Source organism: Geotrypetes seraphini, chromosome 15, assembly GCF_902459505.1.
Source record: "Geotrypetes seraphini chromosome 15, aGeoSer1.1, whole genome shotgun sequence".
In the NCBI taxonomy this organism is placed as follows: domain Eukaryota; kingdom Metazoa; phylum Chordata; class Amphibia; order Gymnophiona; family Dermophiidae; genus Geotrypetes; species Geotrypetes seraphini.
Genome location: NC_047098.1, coordinates 52,815,080 through 52,842,246, shown reverse-complemented (window position 1 = coordinate 52,842,246; position 27,167 = coordinate 52,815,080). Strand labels below are relative to the sequence as shown.

At 43.0% G+C, this 27,167-nt stretch overlaps 1 protein-coding gene across 4 annotated transcripts in view; it reads left to right on the top strand.

The window, feature by feature from the left end:
* AKAP1 (A-kinase anchoring protein 1) overlaps positions 1-27,167 on the top strand; it is a 192,839-nt gene that overhangs the window by 87,788 nt on the left and 77,884 nt on the right. For all 4 annotated transcript variants that reach the window (XR_004537072.1, XM_033921572.1, XM_033921574.1 and 1 more), the window contains exons 4-5: positions 3,543-3,669; positions 3,829-3,953. Coding sequence is in view for 3 of the 4 variants with exons in the window: in XM_033921572.1 (XP_033777463.1) it covers positions 3,543-3,669; positions 3,829-3,953 (252 nt within the window). In the remaining variant the exon portion in view is untranslated. The remainder of the gene's footprint in view (positions 1-3,542; positions 3,670-3,828; positions 3,954-27,167) is intronic.

Genomic DNA, 27,167 nt, shown 5'->3' with positions numbered 1-27,167 from the left:
ACCTCCCCAGGTTGGCTTCTTAGCTGGCTTATTTTAACTGACAGACTGCAAACCCTATGTCGGGCGGGAAGGCACTCGCGCATGGGTGGTTCAAGCTATTGCAAACTTTCTAAGATCTTAAAGTGGTGATGCACTTTTAAAGTGGTCAGTACCAGGGCTCCTTCGGTGAAGTCACCCATCAGTGAGAATATCTGCCTGCTGTCTCTGGATAACACCTGTTACAGTAAGTAACTGTGGTTTACAAGAACCACTAAAGAGGAAAATTCAAGCAGTGGTAGAGGCTTGTCTGCTCAGCGGCCCTTTAACAAGGCTGATGAGGGCAAGAAGATTGCTGAGAAGAGAGGTGGTAAGGCTTCCTGCTGAACCGCAGCTACTTAGTGTAGTGTGGAAGAGAGCTGACTGCTTCTTCTTTCCTCATACCTTGCTGGTTGATGCTGTGGGTTGCTAGGATTAGCTTACAGAGTGTTTGAAGGGTTTGGTTGACTAACATGTTGAGGGTGAGCATATATATATGTAATGAGCCTAGGGATGGGTAGAGTGAGGGGAAGGTGGGAGGGCCTAGGCCTAGTTCAAAGTGTGGGTATGGAGGATGTTCTCAAAAAGATAGACAGACTGAAGAGCGACAAATCACCAGGTCCGGATGGCATCCACCCAAGGGTATTAAAAGAACTGAGAAACGAAATAGCGGATACACTAAGCCAAATATGTAACCTATCCTTAAAAACTGGGGAGATCCCAGAAGACTGGAAAATAGTCAATGTCACGCCCATCTTTAAGAAGGGATCAAGAGGTGACCCGGGAAACTACAGGCCGGTGAGCTTGACCTTGGTTCCGGGAAAGATGATGGAAGCACTAGTCAAGGACGCAATCTGCGAATACATAGAAGGCAATGGACAACTGAAGGCGAGCCAGCACGGCTTCTGCAAGGAAAGGTCGTGCCTCACGAACTTACTGTATTTCTTTGAAGGAATAAACAACCAGATGGATAAAGGGGAATCCATAGACATCATTTACCTTGACTTCCAAAAAGCCTTCGATAAAAGTACCTCACGAAAGACTACTTAAGAAGCTGTGGAGCCATGGGGTGCAGGGGGATATCCACCGATGGATCAAACACTTGCTGGCAGGCAAGAAGCAGAGGGTTGGAGTAAAGGGCCATTACTCAGACTGGCAATGGGTCACGAGTGGAGTTCCACAGGGGTCGGTGCTGGGACCAATCCTGTTCAATATATTCATCAACGACCTGGAGACGGGGACGACATGTGAGGTTATCAAATTTGCTGATGACACCAAGCTTTGCAGCAGGGTTAGAAACGCGGAAGACTGTGAGGTCCTGCAAAGAGACCTAACAAGACTGGAAGAGTGGGCAAAAAAATGGCAAATGAGTTTTAATATAGAGAGATGTAAGGTCATGCATGTAGGGAAAAAGAACCCGATGTTCAGCTACAAAATGGGGGGATCACTGCTAGGGGTAAGCAACCTTGAAAGAGACCTGGGGGTGATGGTGGACACAACATTGAAAGCATCAACTCAGTGTGCAACGGCCTCAAAGAAAGCGAACAGAATGTTGGGTATCATTAAAAAGGGTATCACGACCAGGACGAAGGAATTCATCATGCCGCTGTATCGTGCAATGGTGCGCCCACATCTGGAGTACTGTGTCCAGTACTGGTCGCCGTACCTCAAGAAAGACATGGCAGTACTCGAGGGGGTCCAGAGGAGAGCAACTAAAATGATAAAAGGTATGGAAAACTTTTCATATGCTGACAGGTTGAAGATACTGGGGCTCTTCTCTCTGGAAAAGCAGAGACTTAGAGGAGACATGATAGAAACCTTCAAAATCCTGAGGGGCATAGAGAAAGTGGACAGGGACAGATTTTTCAGACTGTGGGGAACCACTAACACAAGGGGTCACTCGGAGAAATTGAGAGGGGACAGGTTTAGAACAAATGCTAGGAGGTTCTTTTTTACCCAGAGGGTGGTGGACACATGGAACGCGCTTCCGGAGGTTGTGATAGCCCAGAGCACATTGCAGGGTTTCAAGGAAGGTTTAGACAAGTTCCTAAAAGATAAGGGGATTGAGGGTTACAGATAAAAAGAAGAGGTAGGTTACAGAAATGGACAGGAACCACATTACAGGTCATAGACCTGACGGGCCGCCGCAGGAGCGGACCGCTGGGCACGATGGACCAATGATCTGACCCAGTGGTGGCAACTTCTTATGTTCTTATGTTCTTTTCCCTCCTATCCATACTGGCGCTGTGGTGTAAACAAGACTTTTCCTCTATCTGTTAAATCCTGGCTCACGTTCGCGATCTAACAGCTCTGGCAGGATACACATTTCAAATCTGACACATTGTAATCACAAAATAGAAAATAAAATTATTTTTTCTACCTTTTGTTGTCTAGTCATTATTTAAATCATTTTGGTCCCAGGTACTGGTTGTTTTCTGATAACTCGCTTGCCAGGGTCTCCTGCCCATTTGTCATTTTCTTCTTTCTCGGTGCTAACTATCCATCTCTGTCCTCCCCTTCCATTTCCTTTCCTTCCCCCGGAGGTCTGGCATCTTTCCTTTTTTTCATCTCCATCCCCAGATCAACCTTTTCTCAATGACCCTCTCTCTTCCCTACCACCCCAGGGTCCACCATTTCTCCCTTTCTTTTCCCAACAACCCTTCTATCCAGTATCTCTATTCTCCCCTCCATACCATCCTTTGTGTCCAACTTCTCTCCCTTTCTGTTCCTTCCCTCCCTCCCTAAATTCCATTGTCCACAATCTCTCTCCCTCTCCTCTGTTTTTAGACCCATTATTTCTTCCCCCCCAGTCCAGCATATGCACGTCTCTTTGAACCCCCTTCCCTCCCTCCGTGTACTTCTACACCAGGCCCCCCATCTCTGAAGGCCTGCCTGTCCTCCCTGAAGGCCTGCACCCCACCCCGAAGGCCTGCTACCCCCTTTGAAGGCCTGCACCCCCCCCCCCCCCCCCGAAGGACTGCGTTTTCCTTCCGATCTCCCACACATTCATTTACCTAATTCCGGCAGTGGAGCAGCCTGCAGAGAGGATCGTTGGTACTTTAGCGATCTTTGTAGGCTGCCATAAGCCTTCGGAGCTGTCTTCCCTCTGCTGTGGTCCCGCCCCTTCTCTGACATCAGAGGCAGGATCACATGGTCCCACATGACAAAAGCAGTTTGGGAGATGACATACATGCATGTTTGAACTGACTCAAGCACTGTTGCCCAGTGTTGGAGCAAAGTTCCTGTGTGGAATTCTGTTGGATAATACCATCTAAGTGTGAGGATTTGCATTGCTCCCTAAAACATTTATGAATGGCATAACAAGTGTATATAAATGTGTTTACTCATTTTGAACTCTGATTCATTTGCTCACATACTAAATTACTATAAAATTTCACAAGGATTAACCATATAAACTTGTTTGAGAAACATGAATTGTTTTTTGTATTAATTAGGCAATTGTTTTCTTGCATTTTAATTTTAAAAATGTTTAACCTTTAAATTTCTTCTCCATCCTTTTCATGAAGCATTTAGTTGGGCGGTTGATTGGTAAGCAGGGACGATACGTAAGCTTTCTGAAGCAGACATCTGGTGCCAAAATCTATATTTCAACACTACCTTATACACAGGAATTTCAGATCTGCCACATAGAAGGTTTGTAGTGACCATTTGGTGATCTTACTGTCTCCAGATTAAAGTTATTTGTTTTTTTCTTTTAAAAAATTTTTTTATAAAATATATGGAGCTTATTATGATGTGCAGTGGTCTCTCTAGTTAAACTGTTTTTTAAATTCTTGTTTCTCATTTGTACAGGTTCTCAGCAGCAGGTTGATAGAGCATTGAATATGATTGGCAAGAAGTTCAAAGAATTAAACCTCACAAATATTTATGCCCCTCCTCCTCCTCTGACACTGCCTTCTCTTCCTATGACATCCTGGGTAAAGACTATTTTTTATTTTTTAGCTAGTGATTGTCTTTGTGGTATGATGGTGGTTATGTTTTATAGGGTAATATGGCAGGTCCCATATATTTATGTATATATGTTCAGTGTGTCAAGAAAGGGCGGTTATCAAATCCTAGCTGAAACCCTCCATTTGAAGCTGAGAAAGTAATCTGTTGCTGAGTGGAAATGGGTAGTGGTCCCATCTCCACTTCTCTGCCTTAGTTTGGCCAAGGCTCTGTAGTTGCACCTGGACATTACACTGATATTACACAATTCTTTTCCTTACCAGTTGTACTACAGAGATAGTCTAGTGGCTCAGTGGCAGTGTAGTGTATTGCCATGCAGAGGGACCTGGTTTTGGTTCTTAGTTTTAGGTCTTACATGACCTTGGTTGGCTAGAATTGGGGATGCAGTGTTAACCATTCCTGGAGGAGAGAGTTATATCATGTAGAGATAATGGAGAGTGATGGAAAAAGAAAGAAAACCTTAGTCACAATTAAATGTTTCTGTTTATACATGTAAAGACCCAGGGATTAAAAGCTGATACCCAACATGGCCATGTTTCGCATACATAGGCTATGTCAGGGTCAATGAAACCAGTAGATGTAAAAACCACAAATTTCACCAACTGGCAAGCAATATTTCCTCTCCTGGGTCAAAATGTTCAGGTCTACTACTACTTCCTCCTCCATATTGGATCTAGTAGGTCACTTGCTTTACTGTTTTCTCACTCCAGGAAAATAGATAATGACTGGATTTTAAGGCCCTTGATTGGCACATCTCAAGAAAAAAAAAATACAGTGAAAGTAGAAGTACAAGGAATGATCAAAATGATAAAGGAGATGACATAACTTCTGAGCTAAATACTATATGAGGAAAGGTTAAAGAGATTAGGGCTCTTTGACTTGGGGGGGAAGAGTTAGCTGAGATATATATAAAATCATTTTTTATTTGACACTACTAGAATCCTGGAAAGAGCAGGAGCTGGCAGGCCTTGAGTATATACAGAAGCTCAAGGCTGCATGGAATATTGACATCCTCTTCCTTGATCACAAGAATAGTAAACCTAATACTAGCTGGATTGGGGGAGGACAGTAGCGCCAGTCATTGGGGAAGACAGTTTGTAGAGGAAAGTCGCACCTGTCATTGGGGGGGGGCAGCAGGGCCATTGATTGGGTGTGAAGGACAAAAACTACAGTCATTGGTTGGGTACTCAAATAATACGGTATATATTTGTTATCCTTAGACAAGCAGGCAGCATATTCTCACATGTGGGCGATGCCATCCACAGAGCCCCAGTACAGATAGTAAAAAGTATAGAATCACTGTAAGCTTTAACAAGCTTAGACTGCCAGCACCATGCATGCACGAGTGCCTTCCTGCCCGACACCAGCTCTTGAGGTCGTCAGTTTTTCATTTTCCATGGAGTGAAGAAGACGTATCTAGAAGACGTATCTCTTGTTTCTCTGTTGAGTTGCCTCCCTGTTTATATATTTTTATATAAACTTTTCCAAGTATTTCAAGTTTCTTCTTTCTGTTCTTTACTTTTCTTTTAAAAACAAATATTTTTGAACTTTGTTCAAACTTCTTTCGATATTCAGCAGGCTTCAAATTCAGCCTTGTTTCTACTCTACCCCAGCTCGCCCTCTCCGACTGTATCTGACTCCAGGGCTATAGATTAGAAGAAGATAACTTTGACATTAATCAATAGTGTATATCTTCTTTTGTTTTTCTTTATTTTAACATTTAGGTCTGAAGTCTGATTCCAGTGACTGGGACTTGCCATTACCGATAGACATTGATACCTCCATCAACTTGCATCGGTGGTATATTAGCATCGAGTCTATTTGATCATGCCTTTCTGTAACACAGTGTTTCAACCATGTTGACGCAGATGCATCGCAGTGGATAGTGCACTGCCAATTAAGCATAGAGTCCATTTGATGCATGGCTTTCTGAGCGATACAGATTGTCATTTCTGAATCGCATCGCCTTTTCAGGCACTCGCGCTTTGACACTTGTGGCACCTTCGATGCCACTTGATGTTACATGGTATAGTGCTTCCTTTTCATCGATGAACATCGATACAAATTGTCATTTTGAAGTGCAGCATGGATCATTCTGCTTTTGTACCTATCCATGCTAAATGAAGCACATCCAACAATGGTGCCTTCTTCAGGTTCTTCTTGCATCATAGCATTGATGAACATCGAGCCTTATTGCAGTATTTTTGTTGCAATAAGTCTTTTCTTCTATACTGTGATGTATACACCAATGGTACCAGTCCTGGATCCAAGGGTATAGATGTGGAGATATTCCTCAACGATGTACGTCTACATCGGTGTTCTCCTGTTCAGGTTGTCTTTCCTATTGGCCATGCAACCTCTTTGAGGTCTTCCACCCATCAACACCCTGATGCACCATGGTTAACCACTTAGTCTCAGGTATCGGTGCAGAATATTCCTTCTGTATTCGATGAATTTCTGTGCACGATCTTGGTACCGGTCCAGCTTTGGCATAGCTTTTACAGGTTGTAAGGTACTATCTGAGAATCTGCTTCGCAGTGCTATATCTATTTGGGTTACCTACTTATTCACATTGACTTCAGTTTGGAATACCATGTCTTTTTAATTGAAGCAGTACCGAAGACATCGGGGAATATCATCATCATTCTCCTTTCTATGTTCATCGCTTCCAGTCCTTTTCTACATTTTTTCTTCAATGTATTGAATACTTTGGACAGGAGGGATCACAGATCATGATTACTGGATACACTTCCCATCTTAAAATTTGAAATCGCTCTTAGTCATGCACAGCATTCCAGCTCTAGTTACTTAAATTCTGACTTGCTTTGAACTTTATTTTTTATGGCATTCCACTGCGCTGAGTTGCATAAGAAGGGAATTTGATGTTATGGCACATGACATTGATGCTTACCTGGGCAGCGTCAATCTGGGTCCTAAAGGCATTGACGTTCTTGTTCCCGACATCGGTGATCTTTATCCTCTGATTTTTTTTTATTATCGAAGCATTGACACCCTTCTTTACATCGAGATTCTGCATTGACATTAATGTTTTCATTGGGATAATGTGAGATTTCATTCATGTCTCAGAAACCAGCTCGGTCTTTTTGACCTACTTTTAGAGATCATTTTTATTGGTACCAGGCCTACCTAAGCATAGCATTTTGGGGCCACACGGTACCTAATTCAGTTTTCTTTCAAGGCATCAATCCATACTGCTTCAGGAATCCACCATGGATGTAGAGCCTATAAGGTGTGTGTGGAGGGGTGGGGTTCCTGTTGTCTGGATCCTTGAACATAAAAATCATAGCACAAGGACTATTGGGGGAATCTAACATGGGTATAGAGCCTGTTTAGTTTGATTTTTTTCCATTAAAATAAAAAAGACAGTTCAGTAAGAAGAGAAGGAGTGTCTGCTTTTGTGCTTTTACACTCAAGTGAATTGCTTTCTGGACATTTTCTTTCTTCATATTACCAATGAAGCTGAGGAGAATGCTCTGATTGGTTCACTGCTTTATTCTCTAAGCGGGATCAACCAGGTTGGGTTTTTTTTTTATTTTTTATTAAAGTATGCCTCCCACTGTACTGTCATTGTTCATGCAGGACTTTCCAGGATGCTCATACAATTACCTTGAAGTATATTTCCCTACACGTTTTTCCTATTGTTTAATGGACATTATCCAAAACACCTTTATTTTATTCTAAAGGAACTCAGATGTTTGGGAGTGGCTGTAGGGAAGGAGGAGGGCCACTACATCCTTTTTAGGATGTTTTTGATTTTATTCCATTACTCCAGTCTCTGGACTGAAGGTTTCACGCACATGGTCTAAGGTCAGGGTTGTACATTCAAACATCAGTGCACACTACCCAAATTCAAATAGATTAAGGTTATAATTCTAGACTTGTTCCTGCTGTGCATTCTACACAGTCACATTCCTATCTTTCAGTTTCATTTTCAATCTCTAGGTGGAGAAAATGGATCTATTTGGGCCATACCTGGTCTCAGATCTTCGTTCAGTGTGTTACTGTTCTACCTATCTGCAGTATGCTGGGATCTCTTGAATATGGTTTCTATGTTGTGACCTCTAGTCTACACCTAGATCACCATCTTTTATCTCTCAACGATAGTATATTCATTCCTGCTAATATAGTACAGTCATGTCTGTAAGATTCATTTCTGGTTTTCAATTTTCTCTATTCCTCGTGAGAAGACTCAGAACCCCTCCATGGTGGCACTGAAAGCCTGTAATTTACCACTGTTGGAATCATTTTAAGTGGCCTGGAGGTCATTATATTAAAAAAAAAAGTTTCTTGGTTGATGGCCTTGTGTGATCTCTTGCTACAGCCATTTCTTAATAGTCTCACAGAGTTATTTTACTTCTTGCTTTTACCTAGAGAAGAAGAGTTTGGGGCTGCTGCGGAAGAGCAGAGTGATTGATCTATTTGACTTTTTTCTGCCATTATGTTTCTATATTTCTGAAGGGAAATAGTGTGGTATGCATTTCATCCTACTTGCGGTTCCTTCAATGGGTTTGGGTGCAGGAAATGTTCTTGCACATTTCTCTGGTTTCTATTTCTAAATTTCACACACAAGACATTCTGAATCTACATGGGTTTCTTGCTGGACCTCTGGTATTACGCTTCTGGTCCAGGAATTCTAGTTCTCCTCATTTTGGTTTTCTCCATTGTGTACTTCTCTGTGCATTGAGGTTTTCTCTTGGTTGCCATTTCCTCTCTTTTTTATATATATATATATATATATTTTTTTTTTTTACTGTTGTTGACCATTTTTCTTGAAGTACCTCTATTGCTTCCTAAGAAGATTCTATTCAGCACCTTAACTCCGCAGGCACGTTGCCTTTTTTCATTGTTTAGGTCACTCTCAGCTGTACGGTATCTCTTTACCTTCAGTTGATGCCACTGGCTCAAGAGTAATTTCTTCATTTTTTGTTGTGGGTTTTTTTGGGGGGGGTGGGGGTAACAAAGCCAGGCTCAGGTTGTCCATTTTCTCTTTTCTATAATAAAGTAAGAGGGTACAGGAGTTCAATGACACAGGTTTGTTACTTGTTTTTCCTGTTCACCTTCTTAGGGACTTGTGTTTCATGTGGCACTTATATTAGGGGCCACATTTTATCATGGCTCATTTTTCTGTTCTTTATTTTACTTGGGTAACATTTTGTATATTTTGATTGCCAAGTTTCTAATGCACCATTACCAGGGGACAGTAGCTTTAAAAGTTCAACTATTTTCCTTCTAGACTTATGCTTTTATAGGTTCAGAACCCACTTTTAGTAGTGCTCTATCTTTACTAAGCTCCTCTTTTTTTATAAGTACATGAGGAGACTTTAAAAAAAGAAAAAAATACCAAACAAAAACAACCAACTTTTTGGTTTTTACAAGGATATTGAACAAATCCATTTAGACATTCCTTGTTAAATCTTTGAGGTGATTTCTTGCTTACTGGCATATTGTTGACATTGGAAGACCTGAACCAGAAGTCTGATAAGTGCTCTTTTGATATTATAATTATAATATGTCTGGTGTACTCTCTCTATATCTGTTCTGCTTTCTAACCTAGACCTCTTTATTCTTCAAAAAAACCCAAACAAACAAAAAAAAGCTTTTCCTTTCCTTCCTTTTTTGGCTAACCCTGGTACAAGTCTTTATCCCAGGACAAGCAGGCAGCCTATTCTCACATGTGGGTGACATCATCCGCAGAGCACGGATGTGGACAGCCTCGCAAACAGACTTGTTTGGAGAAATGTAGAAGCTTCGAGTCTGCCGCACCACGCATGCACGAGTGCCTTCCCACCCAACACAGGACGAGTCTTCTCAGTTTTCCGCGGAGCTGAGAAGTCTGTCTTTGATGCTGTTCTTGAAATTTTGTTGTTTCGTGCCTTCTCTTCACCGCGGTTTGTGTTAGTTCTTTCGCGAATCGCTGTGTTCATTTCTTTATTTTCTGTTTAAAAAAAAAAAAACGACTTATTTTTTTTGTCGACTGGTGGGGCAGGCCGCTCGCCCGCAGCTTGCAGGCTTCGACTTTGCAGCGGCTATCTTCCCTTCTATGTCCCGGCTAGTAATGGGCTTCAAGAAGTGTAGCCAGTACCAGCGTGCGATTTTCCTCAATGACCTACACCACTTGTGTCTAAAGAATCTCGGACCTGACCATAGTCCGAAGTCGTGCCCGCGCTGTGCTACTCTTCAACCTCGAGCCCTTAAACGTCGTTGAGTTCAAGTGGAAAAGCTGTTCAGGATGGACTCTTCGGCTACACCTTTGACCTCGGGTCCTGACTCGGTCCAGACTTCAGCCAGGGTCCTCCTGCTTACATGACTCTGACCTAGAGTCTCATCAGACCTTCCTCGTTTGGATCGTCTTTGGCCTTGAGTACATCTGCTTTATCTTCCCCTGAGCTTCCCTCAGGTCAGATACCTAAGCAGAAGGTTCCTGCAGTGGTCCTCAAGTTATTCAAGCATTGGTCCTCAAGTTATTCAAGCATCAGTCCAAGCCAAAGCATGCTTCTACTGCCACCTCGGAGCCTATAGCCTCAGCAAGTGGTCCAGTTTCAGACTTGGATCCACAATTGCAGGATTCTCTCCAGACCATGTTAGAGCAGAAATTACCATGTTAGAGCAGTTACTGACCAAATGCATTCCTGTCTCAACTCTGTTTCCTGCAGTCCAGCCTGGGCAATCGGCAGTCTCCCGTGAGGTCGAGTCCCTGCCTGTGCCTCGAGCTGAGTCTACACACTCTATGCAAGGAGTTGAGTCTTTGCGAGTGTCTGGTCTGGAATCCTCACGCTCTATGCAAGGAGTCGAGTCTTTGTGAGTGTCTGGTCTGGAATCCTCACGCTCTATGCAAGGAATCGAGTCTTTTGGAGTGCTTCGAGATTCCTCGATCCAAACCACTGAGTTTATGGGGTTTCGATCTACAGCTTCTAACCCTATTCCAAGTCCACTTCCTTTGCCAAGTTTGTGTTTGACATGGGACAAGCTCTCAAAATGGACCTCCATTCAGACTCCAAATATACTCCTGAATATTTGGCAGATATGGAACTTTCTCATCCACCTAAAGAGTCTTTGAGATTGCCTATGACTCCAGTATTTAAACAGATTTTTATTCATAATATGGAAACTCCTTATTCCATCACTGCTATTCCATCTAACCTGGAATCCCTTTACCGTACTGTTCCCTGTAAGGGTTTTGAGAAATCACAACTCTCTCATCAATCGTTGGTGGTGGAATCATCTTTGAAGAAAGCTCATCCTTCCAAGATCTATGCTGCAGTCCCTCCAGGCAGGGAGGGTCGTACTATGGACAAGTTTGGTCACCGTTTGTACCAAAACTCTATGATGACCAAGTCAAAATGATCTACCAACAATAAAATTTAAAAAAACACAAAGCACACTGTACGCAGAGAAAATGTTAATTATCATTTATATTCTGGGTTTTTTTCCAAAGAGATCAAGGTAAATGACTTTATGCAATGTCACTTCAGTAACAACTATAAAAAAAAAATAGACAAATATACCCATTCCCTTTTTACTAAACTGCAATAGCGGTTTTTAGCGCAGGGAGTTGCCCTGAATGCCCCACGCTGCTCTCAATGCTCATAGGCTCTCTGCGCTAAAAACCGCTATTATGGTTTAGTAAAAGGGGGCCATAGTGCAAAATATGAACAGCAGATATAAATTCTCAAAATGGCCACATTTTGATCACTAAACTGAAAATAAAATCATTTTTCCTACCTTTGTTGTTTGGTCATTATTCAAATCTTGTTGGTCCCAGGCTCTGGTTGTCTTCTGATAACTTGCTTGCCAGGGTCTCCTTTCTTCTTTCTCCATGCTAACCATCCATCTTCCATCTCTGTCCTCCCCTTCCATTTCCCTTCCCTCCCCTGGAAGTCTGGCATATTTCCTTTTTTTTCGTCTCCATCCACAGATCCACCTTTTCTCAACTACCCTTTCATCTAGCATCTCTCCCTCCTTCCCCACCATCCCAGGGTCTACCATCTCTCCCTTTCTTTTCCCAACTACCCTCCTATCCAGTATCTCTATCCACCCCTTTACACCATCCTTTATGTCCAACTTCCCTCCCTTTCTGTTCCTTCCCTCCCTAAATCCCATTGCCACCATCTCTCTCCCACTCCTCTGTTTTTAGATCCATTATTTCTTCTGCCAAAGTCCGGCATATGCATGTCTTTTTGAACTCCCTTCCCTCCCTCCCTTTACACCAAGGCCCTCCTCCCCCTGAAGGCCTGCACCCCGCCCCTGAAGGCTTGTCTGTCCTCCCTGAAGGCCTGCACCCTACCCTTGAAGGCCTGTAAGTAACTGTGCTCTCTGATATATAGAGCCCTTCACTCTCCTAAGAACCACCACTTGCCATTATTACTAAGTTAGTAGTATCTTGCAGAAATATTATAATCCTGGGAGACTTCAACTTTGCTGACTATCCTGACATTATTAGGACCCCTGCAGACTTTATAACTACACTGTCTGATCTAGGCTTTCTCCAGGTGATTACCTCAGCCAATGCACTGTTCTGGACATACGCATTTGACCTGATCTTTACCCTAGAACACAGTTCTTCAACCGTCGGTCCTCGGACCGGTGCCAGACCGCAAAAAAATCTTGCCGGTCCGCGAAGGATTCGGTCCCCGCCGCAACGAAAGGCCGGCGTCAGCTGACTTGCAACTTCCTGTTGCAGTCGCTGTGCCGGGACTCCTGCCTTCGCCGGGACTCCTGCTTTCCACCGCGTTTGCCTCCTGCCTTGTCTCCGCATCTCCAGACCAGCAGCGGCAGCTCTGTGTACTTTTAACTTCGGCACAGAGCTGCCCCTAAGCAGTAGTTTAGCGCGGTTTCATGAGGCAGCCTCGGGGCCTTTGCTAGGCCGGCCCGCTTCGATAATGCGATGTGGGCCGACCTAGCAAAGGCCCCGAGGCTGCCTCATGAAACCACGCTAAACTACTGCTTAGGGGCAGCTCTGTGCCGAAGTTAAAAGTACACAGAGCTGCCGCTGTTGATCTGGACTCTTGGGCCGCTGAAGGAGGGCAAAGAGCAGCTGTCCTGGAGGTTTCCCTTCCTCTCGCCTTTGCAGGTCACTTTTTTTTTTTTTTCCTTCAAACGGCAACAGGCCCCAGCATCGACATCAATCAAGTTAAGTTCCACTGTTCCTTGCATGCGATTCTGCTTGGCCAAAGCTTCCCCTCTGACATGAGCCACCCTCAGGGGAAAGAAAGTGACCTGCAAAGGTGAGGGGAAGGGGGAAGATGTTGGAAATTGGGGGGGGGGGGAGAGAGAGAAGGGGACAGATGATGGAAGTGAGAAGAAGGGAGAGAGAGCAGAAGGCAGATGGATGTCAGTTGAGAGGGGAGAGCAGATGCTGAATGGAAGTGGGGAAAGAACACATACTGGATGGAAGGAGGAGATAAATAAAGGGGGAAGAAAATAGTAAGATAATGGAGGGGTGAGGAAAAGGGGTGACAAGCTGTGGGTAGACACAGTGAAAAGAGGGAAACGGGACTAAATAGTAAGAAAGAATTTAATTTAGATGGAGGCAGAAAATAGAGAAGGAAGACCAGAGAAGAAAAGGGAAGAGAGAGCAGAGAATGATATCAGATCTGAGTGGAGGAAATGAGAAGAGAGAGATGCTAAAAACCACAGGGGGGAGGGAAGGACAGAGATGCCAGACCATGAGGGGAACAGAAGGAAGATGATGGATGCCAGACCAAATTGGGTGGGGGGGGGGGCAGGAGGAGAGATGGCAGGGAAAGACAGACAGTGAATGGAAGGGGCAGATGCTGGACTGAAGAGACAGAGAAGGTTTTCATGCCACTGTACTGGGCCATGGTACGCCTTCACCTGGAGTACTGCGTCCAGCACTGGTCACCGTACATGAAGAAGGACACGGTACTACTTGAAAGGGTCTAGAGAAGAGCAACTAAAATGGTTAAGGGGCTGGAGGAGTTGCCGTACAGCGAAAGATTAGAGAAACTGGGCCTCTTCTCCCTTGAGCAGAGGTGATTGAGAGGGGACATGATAGAAACATTCAAGGTACTGAAGGGAATAGACTTAGTAGCTAAGGACAGGTTGTTCACCCTATGCAAGGCAGGGAAAACGAGAGGGCACTCTCTGAAGTTGAAAGGGGATAGATTCCGTACAAACGTAAGGAAGTTCTGTGGTAGAAAGCTGGAACGCTCTTCCAGAGGCTGTTAGAGGGGAAAACACCCTCCAAGGATTCAAGACAAAGTTAGACAAGTTCCTGCTGAACAAGAACGTGCGCTGGTAGGGCTAGTCTCAGTTAGGGTGCTGGTCTTAGACCAGAGGGCCGCCGCGTAAACGGACTGCTGGTCATGATGGACCTCTGGTCTGACCCAGCAGTGGCAATTCTTATGTTCTTATGTTCTTAGGGCAGACACTGGCTGGAAGAGAGTGAAAAGGCAATGAAAGCAGAAACCAGAGAAGACAAAAGGTAGAAAAAAAAATTTATTTCTATCTTGTGATTCAAATATATCAGATTTGAAATATGTATCTTGCTAGACATAACTGGGGAGTGCAAAGCCCAGGCAGTGCTTCTTTAGCTTCCAGCTGGCTTAGGGCTCTCTCTGACCAGGGGGCAGTTGCCCTAGTTCCACTCCCCTAACACCATTCCTGTCATGTGTGACTGTGGTATTCTGTTACATGATATTTGTGTAGTATTCTGTAATAATTTGGCTTATTCAGTTTTCTTGATAATAGAGGGGATATATGTGAAGGGGAGGGGAGACAGGGGTTTTGTTGATCTTTGCCCTGTATTTGTATTTATAAAATGACAATTGTATAGAATATTGTTTCTTTTTATACTTTAATAAAATATGTTCAATATAAAATCATAACTATTTGAGGCTTGTGCGGATGGGATCAGATGGTTTGTGGGACCGAGCTCGTGGGGACGGGGTGGCGATGGTTTTTTAAAAAAAATTTCAGTCTTGGTAGTTTGCCGGTCCACTAAATAATTATTTTATTTCCGCCGGTCCATAGGTGTAAAAAGGTTGAAGAACACTGCCCTAGAAGAACCATTATTCGACCATACCCCAACCAATTATACCAATACCCTGGACCAATCGTCACCTTATTTACTATAATCTCACCGTTAATGTTAAACATCGTGTTAACAGGGATAAATCCTTAACAAAAATTATTTAACCCTGACTCAGTTGACCTGAAAGCATTCTCATCTGGCTTCACCAAACTGTTGAAATTGATTCTCCATGCAAAGCCTTTGAAGATGCCACCTTAGCTTGGCATTCAGGAGTAAAAACCCTTTACCAGAGCCTAGCAGATGGTAAATTAATTATATCCAGCCCCCATAAATTCTCCTGCCATGGTTCACTGATACCCTTAGAATAAAAAAACGAGAATTGAGGATAGCAGAAAAGAAATGGTGCAAAATAAGGGATCCAGACAAGTTCTTTTGGAAAACATGATTGCAAAAATATAAACTGGCCACTTGGGTTGCCAAAAAATCCTATTACTCTAACTTACTACAGAAAACGCATAACAGATCTAAGGGCATCTTCGTACTGGCAAAACACCTATTTAAAGTTTCCCAAGGATGCAATCATAATTTACACACAGATCTAGACAGTGAAACCCTCTCGTCTTTTCTTCCAGGAAAGAATTGACCAAATTTACTCCAATCTTTATTCTAATTTGAAAAACATACCATCTCCTATAGCAACCTTGCTCCCTCAAGGGTTTTTAAAGCTGCAATCCTAACACATTTTGAAACTATATCGCATGACGACCTTTCAAAGATACTGGACTCACTTTGACCCTCTAGCTCAGTTCTTGATCCTTGCCCAATCAACCTCCTAATGTAAGTAAAAGAGGTCTTCCTCAAATCAGTTCTACCTATGATCAGCTTCTCAGAAGCAGGACTTGGGCGTGATAGTATATGATGATCTTAAGGTGGCCAAACAGGTCGAAAAGGAGATGGCAAAAGCTAGAAGATGCTAGGGTGTCATGGCGAGGTTTGGCCAGTAGGAAAAAGGAAGTATTGATGCCCCTGTATAAGACTGGTGAGACCTCATTTAGAATATTGTGTACAATTCTGGAGACCGCACCTTCAAAAAGATATAAAAAGGATGGAGTCTGTCCAGAGGAAGGCTACTAAAATGGTCATAAGGCATATGGGAAAGACTTAAAGATCTCAGTCTGTATACTTTGGAGGAAAGGCGGAAGAAGGAGAGACATTTAAATACCTACGTAATGTAAATGCACATGAGATTTTGAAAGTACCAGAAGCTTCATATCCGCCTCTCTCAAAGATTAATTACCTGCCTAGGAGGATCTATGTACAAGTTGGTTAGGACTTTGAGATTTAAATAAAATCTCAAAGTCCTAACCAACTTGTACATAGATTCTCATAGGGATAGGATGTTAAAATTGTTCTTTAAGGTATAGCGTATTCCACCATGTGTTGTAATTCACCTTAGACATGTCTTACCATCAATATAATATATTTTAAAGGGCTAGAAATATCAATATGTTGAGCAGTGTTTTGGATTTTACATGTACTTTTGGCTGCATGTTATGCTGCTACTTTCCTCCTTATAGATAGGCATGGTTCTGCCTGCTGTATTACATTATATAGATAATATTTTGTGAATCTTTGCATTGGTACGGCATGCATGTTTCTTGCCTTGTTAACATTTATTGTACTTCATATACTAAACTCAATAAAAAAAAATTTTGAACTAAAAAAAAAAAATGTTCTTTAAATATAGAGATATGTACCCTTTATGTCATGTAAAGTGAAAATGTACCCCGATTTATCTCGACCTACTCAGAAGAGGAGAAAAAAGTTTCTTTTGTTAAGACCGCAGGTATTACAGTTGGAGAAAACTTTTGTATTGCGTTACCCTTGTAAGTGTGTTATGTTATATAAGGATATGTTTTCTACGAGCCGCCGCAGCAGTTTTCTAAATTTTATAACTACTAAACTTTAGAGTTCCTCTTGTATGAGAAGTGCAATCAAGTAAAACCGTTTTGCAAAATTTGTTTTGGGGCCGTCAAGCTATGTCTTTCTTCCCCCTTTTTCTTATTTGGACTTGATGATTTCAGCCTAATCTATCAGCTCCGCCTCCAGTTATTGAGGACTAATATATGCTTAGGATTGGACCTTATTTTTCTTTTAATCATGAAAAGTAGAGAGTTGCACGGGGACAGAAATCCCACCCATCTCCGCCAGGATCCTCTCCATCTCCACCCGTCCTTGTCAGGATCCTCTCCGTCCCCACCCGTCACTGTCAGGATCCTCTCCGTCCCCACCCATCCCCGCAAGGAATTACAGTGGTACTTTGGATTACGAGCATAATCCGTTCCAGGAGCATGCTCGTAATCCAAAATGCTCGTTTATCAAAGCGAGTTTCCCCATAGGAAATAATGGAAACTCGCTTTGAAATGTCAGAGAAAACATGTACTCGCAGGCCTTGAGCATGCGCAGATGCTCAAGGCCCAGCAAGAAGAGGAGGCAGATCTTCAGGCACCGGCACCAACCCACAGGACATGCCGGTGCCGGTGCCCAGGCCCAGAAGACGGTAAGAAGCGGCGGGGGAGGGTGCCCAATCGCGGCAGGGGGGTGCCGGATCGTGGGGGGGGAGGGTGCCGGATCAGGGGGGGCGCTCATAAATCAAGCCACGCTCGGTTTCCGAGGCGCCAGTTTTGTGAATGTTTTGCTCGTCTTGCAAAACACTCGCAAACCGGTGCACTCGTAAACCCTCCATCCCTCCACACCTCCATCCCTGCCCGTCCCCATAAAAAGCAGCAATTACTTCTGACAGAATCATCAATTGCACAGTTTCTTTTGTGTTTGCGCTGCTGTTTTCCTTGTGGAATCTCTTTGGTGGAACCCTTTTTTTTGTTTTCTGTTCAGGTAAGTAACTTATAAACCCCCTCTTTTACTAAGGCTGACATGTCCATTATATTATATGGATGAACCCTGCTTCCATAGCCTTCCATCCCCGTGGGAGTCCCGTTGGCCAGAGGGGGAACCTGTGGGAGTCCTGTGGGTTAGGGCGGATTTCCACGATCCCCGTTCCCGTGCAGACCTCTAATGAGAAGTAAGGATAATTAATTCTTACTAAATAGATTTTTTTCCTCGGGGGGGGTGGAGGGTGCGAATCTATCAAAGCGAGTTTCCATTATTTCCTATGCGGAAACTCGCTTTGATAAACGAGCATTTTGGATTACGAGCATGCTCCTGGAACTGATTATGCTCGTAATCCAAGGTACCACTGTATTTGTTTTTTGACTGTATTATTGTCAAATGCTTGAAAATGTATAAATAAAGAATAAAATAAGACTTAGATCTCAACATATGTATACTTTGGAGAAAAGGCTGGAGAGGGAAGATAGAAAGGAGACATTTATATACCTACATGGCATAAATGTGCATGAAGCGAGTCTTTCATTTGAAAGGAAGCTCAATGAGAGGTCATAGGATGAAGTTAAGAGGTGTTAGACTCAGGAGTAATCTAAGAAAACACTTTTTTACAGAAAGGTGGTAGTTGCATGGAATAGGCTCCCGGTAGAGGTGGTGGAGAAGAGAGGACTATGTGTGAATTCAAGAAAGCTTGGGAGAGGCATGTGGGATCTCTTAGGGAGAGGAGGAGATAATGGATGCTGTGGGTGGATAGACTGGATGGGCCATTTGGCCTTCATCTGCCATCATGTTTCCTTTTTTTTTTTTTTTTTTTTTGTTAAAATCTGAAGTAGTGCCCACAAACTGGAAATCTGTTGCTGTTAGGCCCATTCTAACATCCCCCCCCCCCCAAAAAAAAAAAAAAAAAACCCTCCTTGGATCCCACCATACTAACTTCAAGCCTGTTTCCAACTTACCGTTCGTCTCCAAGGTCCTAGAAAAGGTAGTTTTAATGCAATTACAGAATTTTATTGACAAACAAGAAGTTCTTTCTACCTATCAATCAGGATTCAAGAAATTCCACAGCACCAAAACATCAATGACTGCTAATCTCTGCTGGGCAACAAAGTGCTACTGGTCTTTTTAGATTTAAGTACTGCCTTCAAAACTCTTAGCTACACCCTTCCCATTTCTAAGCTTACAAATATTGGGATCTCCAATACAGCTGGCTCTCTTCATTCTTGGACCAAAAATCCGAAAATGTACTGCTAGGAATAACCTTTCAGAGCCAAAACCAATCAAATATGGAGTGCCCCAATAATAATAATAACTTTATTCTTTTTTACTGCCATAACCAAAAGTTCTGGGAGGTTTACATTAAAAAAAAGCTGGACAGTCAGTGAAATACAATAATACAGTAAAAAATACAAATATTTGTAACATAGAATTTCAATAATAAAACTCACTTATCGCACAAAGTGGTCCTAATTTCCGAAAGCTGCAATAGGATAACAGAGCCTTGCTGTCTCCTTTACTCTTCAGTCTCTATGTAGACCAGTAATAGACATTGCTCTAAAATACCAAATCTACATACACTCCTTCGCAGATGACATTCTACTATATCTCCCACTAGGCTCAAACCGTATTAATTAAATCATCAATCTGCAAAACTATCTTTCGGAAATTAAAAATTGGATGATGTTAATAAACTACATGCTGCAAAAACCAAAACTCCTCTGTATATTTAGAGGAAACTGCACTTACACTCACCTGTCCCTCTCTTGGGGAACCACCATCCTTACTGCCAAAGACCAGGGATGCAGTCTGGAAATAATACTTCACTAAAAAGCCTGTCACTAAAATAGCCTGTCACTAAAAAGTTGATTCAGCCTCATTCTACTACCTGCACTAACTACAACAACTCCGGTTATACTTTTCTGAATCAGAATTTGCTCAACTTCTCTATGCTTTTGTCTTATCACGCTTGGATTTTTGCAATTCACTATTTTTAGGAACGTCTGCAAAAAACCTTCAACATCTACAATGCATACAAAATGCAGGGAGTTGTCTACTAAAGAACCTTCGCATCTGTGACCGTTTCCCTAACACTGATCTCCGCACACTGGCTGCCCATTACTGAATGTTGCATCTTTCAAGGGCCTGGTGCTAGCTTTTAAACTCTTCCACAGTATGGTCTCTTGCTTTATATTGGTTAAGTTTCCGCCCTACATTCCAAGGTCTCCATTAAGGTCACAGGAGAAGAGGCAGTTACACATACTTCTAACCCTGTCTCTTCATTTGGAGAATGCCCGAAGGCAAGTCTACTCCCAATTCTTGTTGAAGCTCTGAAACCAAATGCCAATGTCTGTCAGATCATTGAAAGGCCTAGTAAACTTCAGGAAAGCAGTAAAAATTACCTCTTTACTTGATATTACCTGAAACTGGGATTTTCTGCTTGTGGAATAGTGAACCAAAGATGTCTTCATCCCATTTACCATGAAAGTAATCAGCCTCCCTATGCAAGAACCCCAGTCTGCATCTCCCATCCATTAATGTTTATTGTTACATTGTCTCCTTTAACATCAGGCTGTATTACCTAGTTGCCTAATTTATACTATGTTGAATGTTCCTGCCATTGTATGTTATCTAAGATATTCTGAATTACCCAAGTCTGTTATTCGCACTCCTTATTTACATTATGTATGTAGCCCTTTCTGGTCTCCTTTGGGAGGATGGGCTAAATAACCTAATTGCAGTAAAACCTTGGTTTACGAGCATAATTCGTTCTGAAAACAAGCTTGTCATCCAAAACACTCTAATATCAAAGCAAATTTCCCCATAAGAAATAATGGAAACTCAGATGATTTGTTCCACAACTCAAAAAATTTTTATACAAAATACGATACGTACTTGTATTGCAAGACCTCACTCATTTAGAACAGTCACTACATTCTTGCAGTGTCAGAGAGAGAAGAACCATCAGCTCAGTTTTGATAATGTGACGTGTGTATACTACATGTACTCGTATTGCAAGACTTTGCTCATTTAGAACAGTCACTACACTCTTGCAGTGTCGGAGAGAGAACAACCATCGGCTCAGTTATGATGTGTGTATACTGTATGTACTTGTATTGCAAGACATTGCTTGTTTATCAAGTTAAAATTTAATAAAATGTTTTGCTTGTCTTGCAAAACACTTACAAACCAAATTACTTGCAAACCAAGTTACTTGTAATCCAAGGTTTTACTGTAATTAATTTTTCTAATGCAAAAGGTATATGAGTCTTGAGCCAGTGGGTTATTCACCTCTAATCACAAGTTGCATAGGAGGCATCATCTACATTTTCAGCTCCACCTCCTGTATCACTGGGCTGGGCTGTATCTCCTCGGGTTTTCCTTCTACATGCAAGTTTTAAGGTGTCTCCCACCCCTCAACACCCTGCAGCACCAATGGTGCCAGCTGCTGAGCCAAGGGTATCAGTGCAACTCTTCGGAGAACAACAGAAAGAGTTCTTCCACAGGGAGCTCGGTGACCTATTTAGGTTGCATTCGGCACCAGTGCTTGCATTGACTCCCTTGATACCGGCCCAGCCTGAGCTTAGCACATCAAGGCCACATGGCACCGGTACGAGGTCTCCATTGCAGCATTGACACTCTCTATTGCAGCATTGACATCACATGGTACCGCTGCTTGTTCTAGATCCAAGAGATCATTGCACTGTATCGACTCTCCATTTCATTGACGTCGCGCGTCTTCATCATCGGATTGGTACCGATATTGTCGAAGAAGCTCTTCTAGACGCGCTCACTCTTCAGACTAATCGATCTAGAAAATCTTCATCCTACAGAGAATCTCCTGGGAGTACAAGATGTTGATTCTGACCTGTCTCAACACAATACTAATACTGAGTATGAGCCTACATTATGGCATCCTTCGGATGAGGGACTTTCTTTTACCAAGCATATCAGGCAGATGGTGAAAGCTCTGCCTGTCAAATTGGAGGCAGATACTGAGTCCTGAGCAGAGCTCCTTGATGCCTTAGATCAGGGGTGCCCACACTTTTTTGACTCTCGAGCTACTTTTAAAATGACCAAGTCAAAATGATCTACCAACAATAAAATTTTAAAAAAACACAACGCATACTGTACGCATAGAATTGTTAATTATCATTCCTATTCTGGGTTTTTTTCAAAGAGGTCAAAGCAGATGACTCTATGCACTGTCACCTCAGTAACAACCATACAAAAATAGACAAATACCCACCCCCCTCCCTTTTTACTAAACCACAATAGCATTTTTTAGCGCAGGGAGCTGCGCTGAATGCCCAGCGCTGCTCTCGACGCTCATAGGCTCCCTGCGCTAAAAACCACTATTGTGGTTTAGTAAAAGGGGACCATATTGTACCAGAATCAGTACCGAGTGGCTTTTTCAAGAGGAGGAATTTCTTACAACCACCACAGGCCTCTTCTGGAGCAGTCTCCTTGGATCGGCTATTCGAGATAGCAGCTGGAGCACGGGTGATCTAAGGTGGAAAGGATTTCAAGGAGGAGACCATCACAGAAGAGGAGACATGGACAGCCTAGATCTATCAACCAAATCTCTTACCTGTAAAAGTCCTTTATATTGAAGCTGAAACTGTGGATTGAAGTCAAGGTTTTTTTGTGGGGTTTTTTTTTTTTTTCTATTTCTATCATTTAAATTTCTCCAGAATTCTTTTTTTCAACGGTTCCTCCTTCTACATCTATTCCTTTCTCTCTTCTCTTCTATCTTTCAAAGCACACAATTTTGTTAAATTGATTATTTTTCATTTTTTCTCTTTCCTTACTTTGCACTTTATTACTCTCTAGGTACTTTAGTTAGATTGTGAGCCTTCGGGACAGTCAGGGAACTTCTAAGTACCTTTCTTACTTATAATTTTAATGTATATTTTCTGAAAACCGCTTAGAACCTAACGGATGTAGCGGTATATAAGAAATAAATTACATTACATTACATTACATTACATATTGTAAAATATAGACAGCAGATATAAATTCAGACACATTTTGATCACTAAATTTAAAATAAAATCATTTTTCCTACCTTGTCTGGTGATTTCATGAGCCTCTGGTTGCACTTTCTTCTTCTGACTGTGCATCAAATCTTTCTTTCAGCCTGTATGCTTCCTCTCCTCCAAACCTCATTCCTTCCCCCAACTTTTTCTTCCTCTCTCCCTGCCCTTTCTTTCTTTCTCTCTTCATGCCCCTTTTCTTTTTTTTCCTGTTTCTCTTCTTTCCTTCTGTCTCCCTGCCTGCGCCCCTTTCTTTCTTTCTCCCTGCCCTTCCCTAAGCCGCTGCCATCGGGGAACAGGACCCAAACGCCACCAATGGATAACAGGCCCCAAAGCTGCCGCCGCCACACCATGCTTTCTCTGCTTCGGGCCGATCAATCTTCCTCTCCCCGACGTCAATTCTGCCGTCGGAGAGGAAGTTCCGCCCAGCCAGGCAGCGATTGGCTGGCCCGAACTTCCTCTCCGACGGCAGAATTGACGTCGGGGAGAGGAAGATTGATCGGCCCGATAGATCGCCAAGGCAAAGGGAATCCTGGATGATCGACTCACTTTGCCTTGGCGAGCTACCGGTCGATCGCGATCGACCTGTTGGGCACCCCTGCCTTAAGATTATGATGAGCCTCCTAATGAGCTTCTTAGTTGCCTCTCCACAATCTTCTCAAGGAAGCTCTTTAAGAACTGGGAGAATGTGAACTCTCAGGCCTTGAGCATGCGCATGTGCTCAAGGCCCAGCACAGGAGGCAGATCTTCGGGCACCGGCAGGACATGCTGGTGCCGGTGCGGAGGCTACACTGAAGTAAGAAGAGGGTTCGGGTGGGTTGGGGGACCTCAGGTCGCGGCAGGGGGTTGCCGGATCATGGGGGGGAGGGTGACAGTTCACGGGGGGGCCTTTGAGGGAGCAATGCCGGTTCTTGGGGGGGGAACAGCGCTGCTGGCCTCGGTGGGGGGGGGTGGAGGGTAGGAACCTATCAAAGCGAGTTTCCATTATTTCCTATGGGGAAACTCGCTTTGATAAACGAGCATTTTGGATTACGAGCATGCTTCTGGAACGGATTATGCTCGTAATCCAAGGTACCACTGTATTTGCTTTTTGACTGTATTATTGTCAAATGCTTGAAAATGTATAAATAAAGAATAAAATAAGAGACTTATATCTCAATATATGTATACTTTGGAGAAAAGGCAGGAGAGGGAAGATAGGAAGGAGACATTTATATACCTACATGGCATAAATGTGCATGAAGCGAGTCTTTCATTTGAAAGGAAGCTCAGTGAGAGGTCATAGGATGAAGTTAAGAGGTGTTAGACTCAGGAGTAATCTAAGAAAACACTTTTTTACAGAAAGGGTGGTAGTTGAAATGAATAGGCTCCCGGTAGAGGTGATGGAGAAGAGGACTATGTGTGAATTCAAGAAAGCTTGGGACAGGCATGTGGGATCTCTTAGGGAGAGGAGGAGATAATGGATGCTGTGGGTGGGTAGACTGGATGGGCCATTTGGCCTTTATCTGCCATCATGTTTCCTTTTTTATTTTTTTGTTAAAATCTGGAGTAGTGCCCACAAACTGGAAATCTGCTGCTGTTCGGCCCATTCTAATACCCCCCTCCCCCCAAAAAAAAACCCAACCCTCCTTGGATCCCACCATACTAACTTCAAGCCTGTTTCCAACTTACCGTTCATCTCCAAGGTCCTAGAAAAGGTAGTTTTAATGCAATTACAGAATTTTATTGACAAACAAGAAGTTCTTTCTACCTATCAATCAGGATTCAAGAAATTCTACAGCACCAAAACATCAATGACTGCTGATCTCTGCTGGGCAACAAAGTGCTACTGGTCGTTTTAGATTTAAGCGCTGCCTTCAACACTCTTAGCTACCCCCTTCCCATTTCTAAGCTTAAAAATATTGGGATCTCCAATACAGCACTGAGCTGGCTCTCTTCCTTCTTGGACCAAAAATCCCAAAGTGTACTCCTAGGAACAACCTTTCAGAGCCAAAATCAATCAAATATGGAGTGCCCCAATAATAATAATAACTTTATTCTTTTTTACTGCCATTACCAAAAGTTCTAGGAGGTTTACATTAAAAAAGAGCTGGACAGTCAGTGAAATACAATAATACAGTAAAAAATACAAATATTTGTAACAATTTCAATAATAAAACTCACTAAGTAATAAACTTATCGCACAATGTGGTCCTAATTTCCGAAAGCTGCAATAGGATAACAGAGCCTTGCTGTCTCCTTTACTCTTTAGTCTCTATGAAGACCAGTAATAGACATTGCTCTAAAATACCAAATCTACATACACTCCTTCGCAGATGACATTTTACTATATCTCCCACTAGGCTCAAACCGTATTAATTAAATCATCAATCTGCAAAACTATTACACCCGCATTCTGAGTCTGGGGACTCTTTTGATGTGGCGTATGTACCTCAACAGTGCGCTGCCATGGTTGCTAAGTGGGCCTTTTCACTAGATTTTATTTGGTGCCTCTGAATGGTGTATCCTACAGACCCCGCTCGTTTAACGCAGCCTGCGGGCACGTTGGGGCTTTTTCAGTCAATGGTGTCTGTGGTGAAGCTTCCTGTTTGGGAACTCTCTTGTCTTGCCGTGCCAGACCTCGATTGCAGTAGTTGCCATGCAGATTTTGTTTCTTCTGTCTCCTGCCACTGTGTTTAATTTGGATCCAGCTGAGGCTGGTCTCCTCAGCTATCCTAAGTGCCCGGATTTGGAAGTGCTGATCATTCTTCACATTTTCAGCAGGCTTCTGTCCGCTTTTTTAATAGCAGATATTCTGAAAGAGCTCCATTTGGATTTTCCACCTTTCAGTCTTCAGTCCTGGACTGTTTTGTGCCTTTTAGTCCTGGACTGTTTTGTGCCTTTTCCTTTCCATCCACATCTCCTAGGTCCAGTTTCAGAACAATGTGATCCCTGGAAAGCTCTTTCCAATCTGCTAAAGCTATGTTTGCACTTTATCTCCTGAATCCTTCTTTTTGGCAGGTTTGCACAGCCTGAGGTAGATTCTGCTCTGGCGCAGATTTTCCAGATTCACTCCCTAGTGATGAGTGAAGTTTCAGGTCTCTCAGAATCGCAGCAGGCTGTTATGATACAAAATGTTATTTTCTAGCACCCTCAGGTAGCTGAGTGATGGTGGCCACTTCCTTTGATGCGTGCCTGTCATTCCAATCTGCAAAATGCATCCTCTGTGGAGGTGCATGCCTGTCTTCTGCTGGTGCTGGTTGGTGTGCCTGGGGTGCTAGGTGCCCTTTATGATCTCATTCGAGTTCTTAGTACTTGTCCTGCTGGTGCAAAGTCTGAAAGCCAAACTGTTTGAATCTGTCTTTGGAGGAGGACACTGCTTCAAGGATCTCCTTCAGCGGCTGTCTTTTCAAGGGCCGAATTATTGTTGAATAGGTTGATGACCTCTACTCAGGTGTTCTGAAAGCTGCCGTATGTTGCTCCCTATGAATCAGTTTTTCTGGATGTTGGAAGAGGATCGTAGTTCTCGTTGATCCTCCTGCAGTTGTCGTAAGAATAGCCTTACTGAGTCAGACCAATGGTCCATCAAGCCCAGTAGCCTGTTCTCACAGTGGCCAATTCAGGTCACTAGTACCTGGCCAAAACCCAAGGAGTAGCAATATTCCATGCTACTGATCCAGGGCAAGCAGTGACTTCCCCCATGTTTTTCTCAATAACAGACTATGGACTTTTCCTCCAGGAAATTGTCCAAACTTTTCTTAAAACCAGCTACGCTATCCGCTTTTACCACAACCTCTGGCAATTTATTCCAGAGCTTATAAGAACATAACTTTTACAGAGCATAGCCAAAATTCTTCCTTCTCAGCCTTTTCCCCAACCCATCAAAGGTCGACTTCAGTTGTATTATCCTCAACCTCCCCCCACCCCCTCGTACCTCATTGTAGAAATCTGGTAAGAGGGATATTCACTCCCTCCTGCCAGCAGGCCTGCCTTCTGGGAAAGGGGATATAAGGCCCTGATTGGCCTGGATACCTAAGGCCCCAAACAGCTGAGTGGCAGGAGGCTGTTTCGGGGCTTCCCCCTGTTGATACTCAATATTGACCTGAATTTGTTTGTGCAGAAACATTTTTTTTATGGATTCTTCATTTTTTTTTTTTTACTCTAACTCCAGTCTAGTTGCTTGACTTTAGGAGCTCACTAAATCCAAAATATCCGTTTCTAGATTTATTATATGAAGTAGAAATCTGGAGAATTAT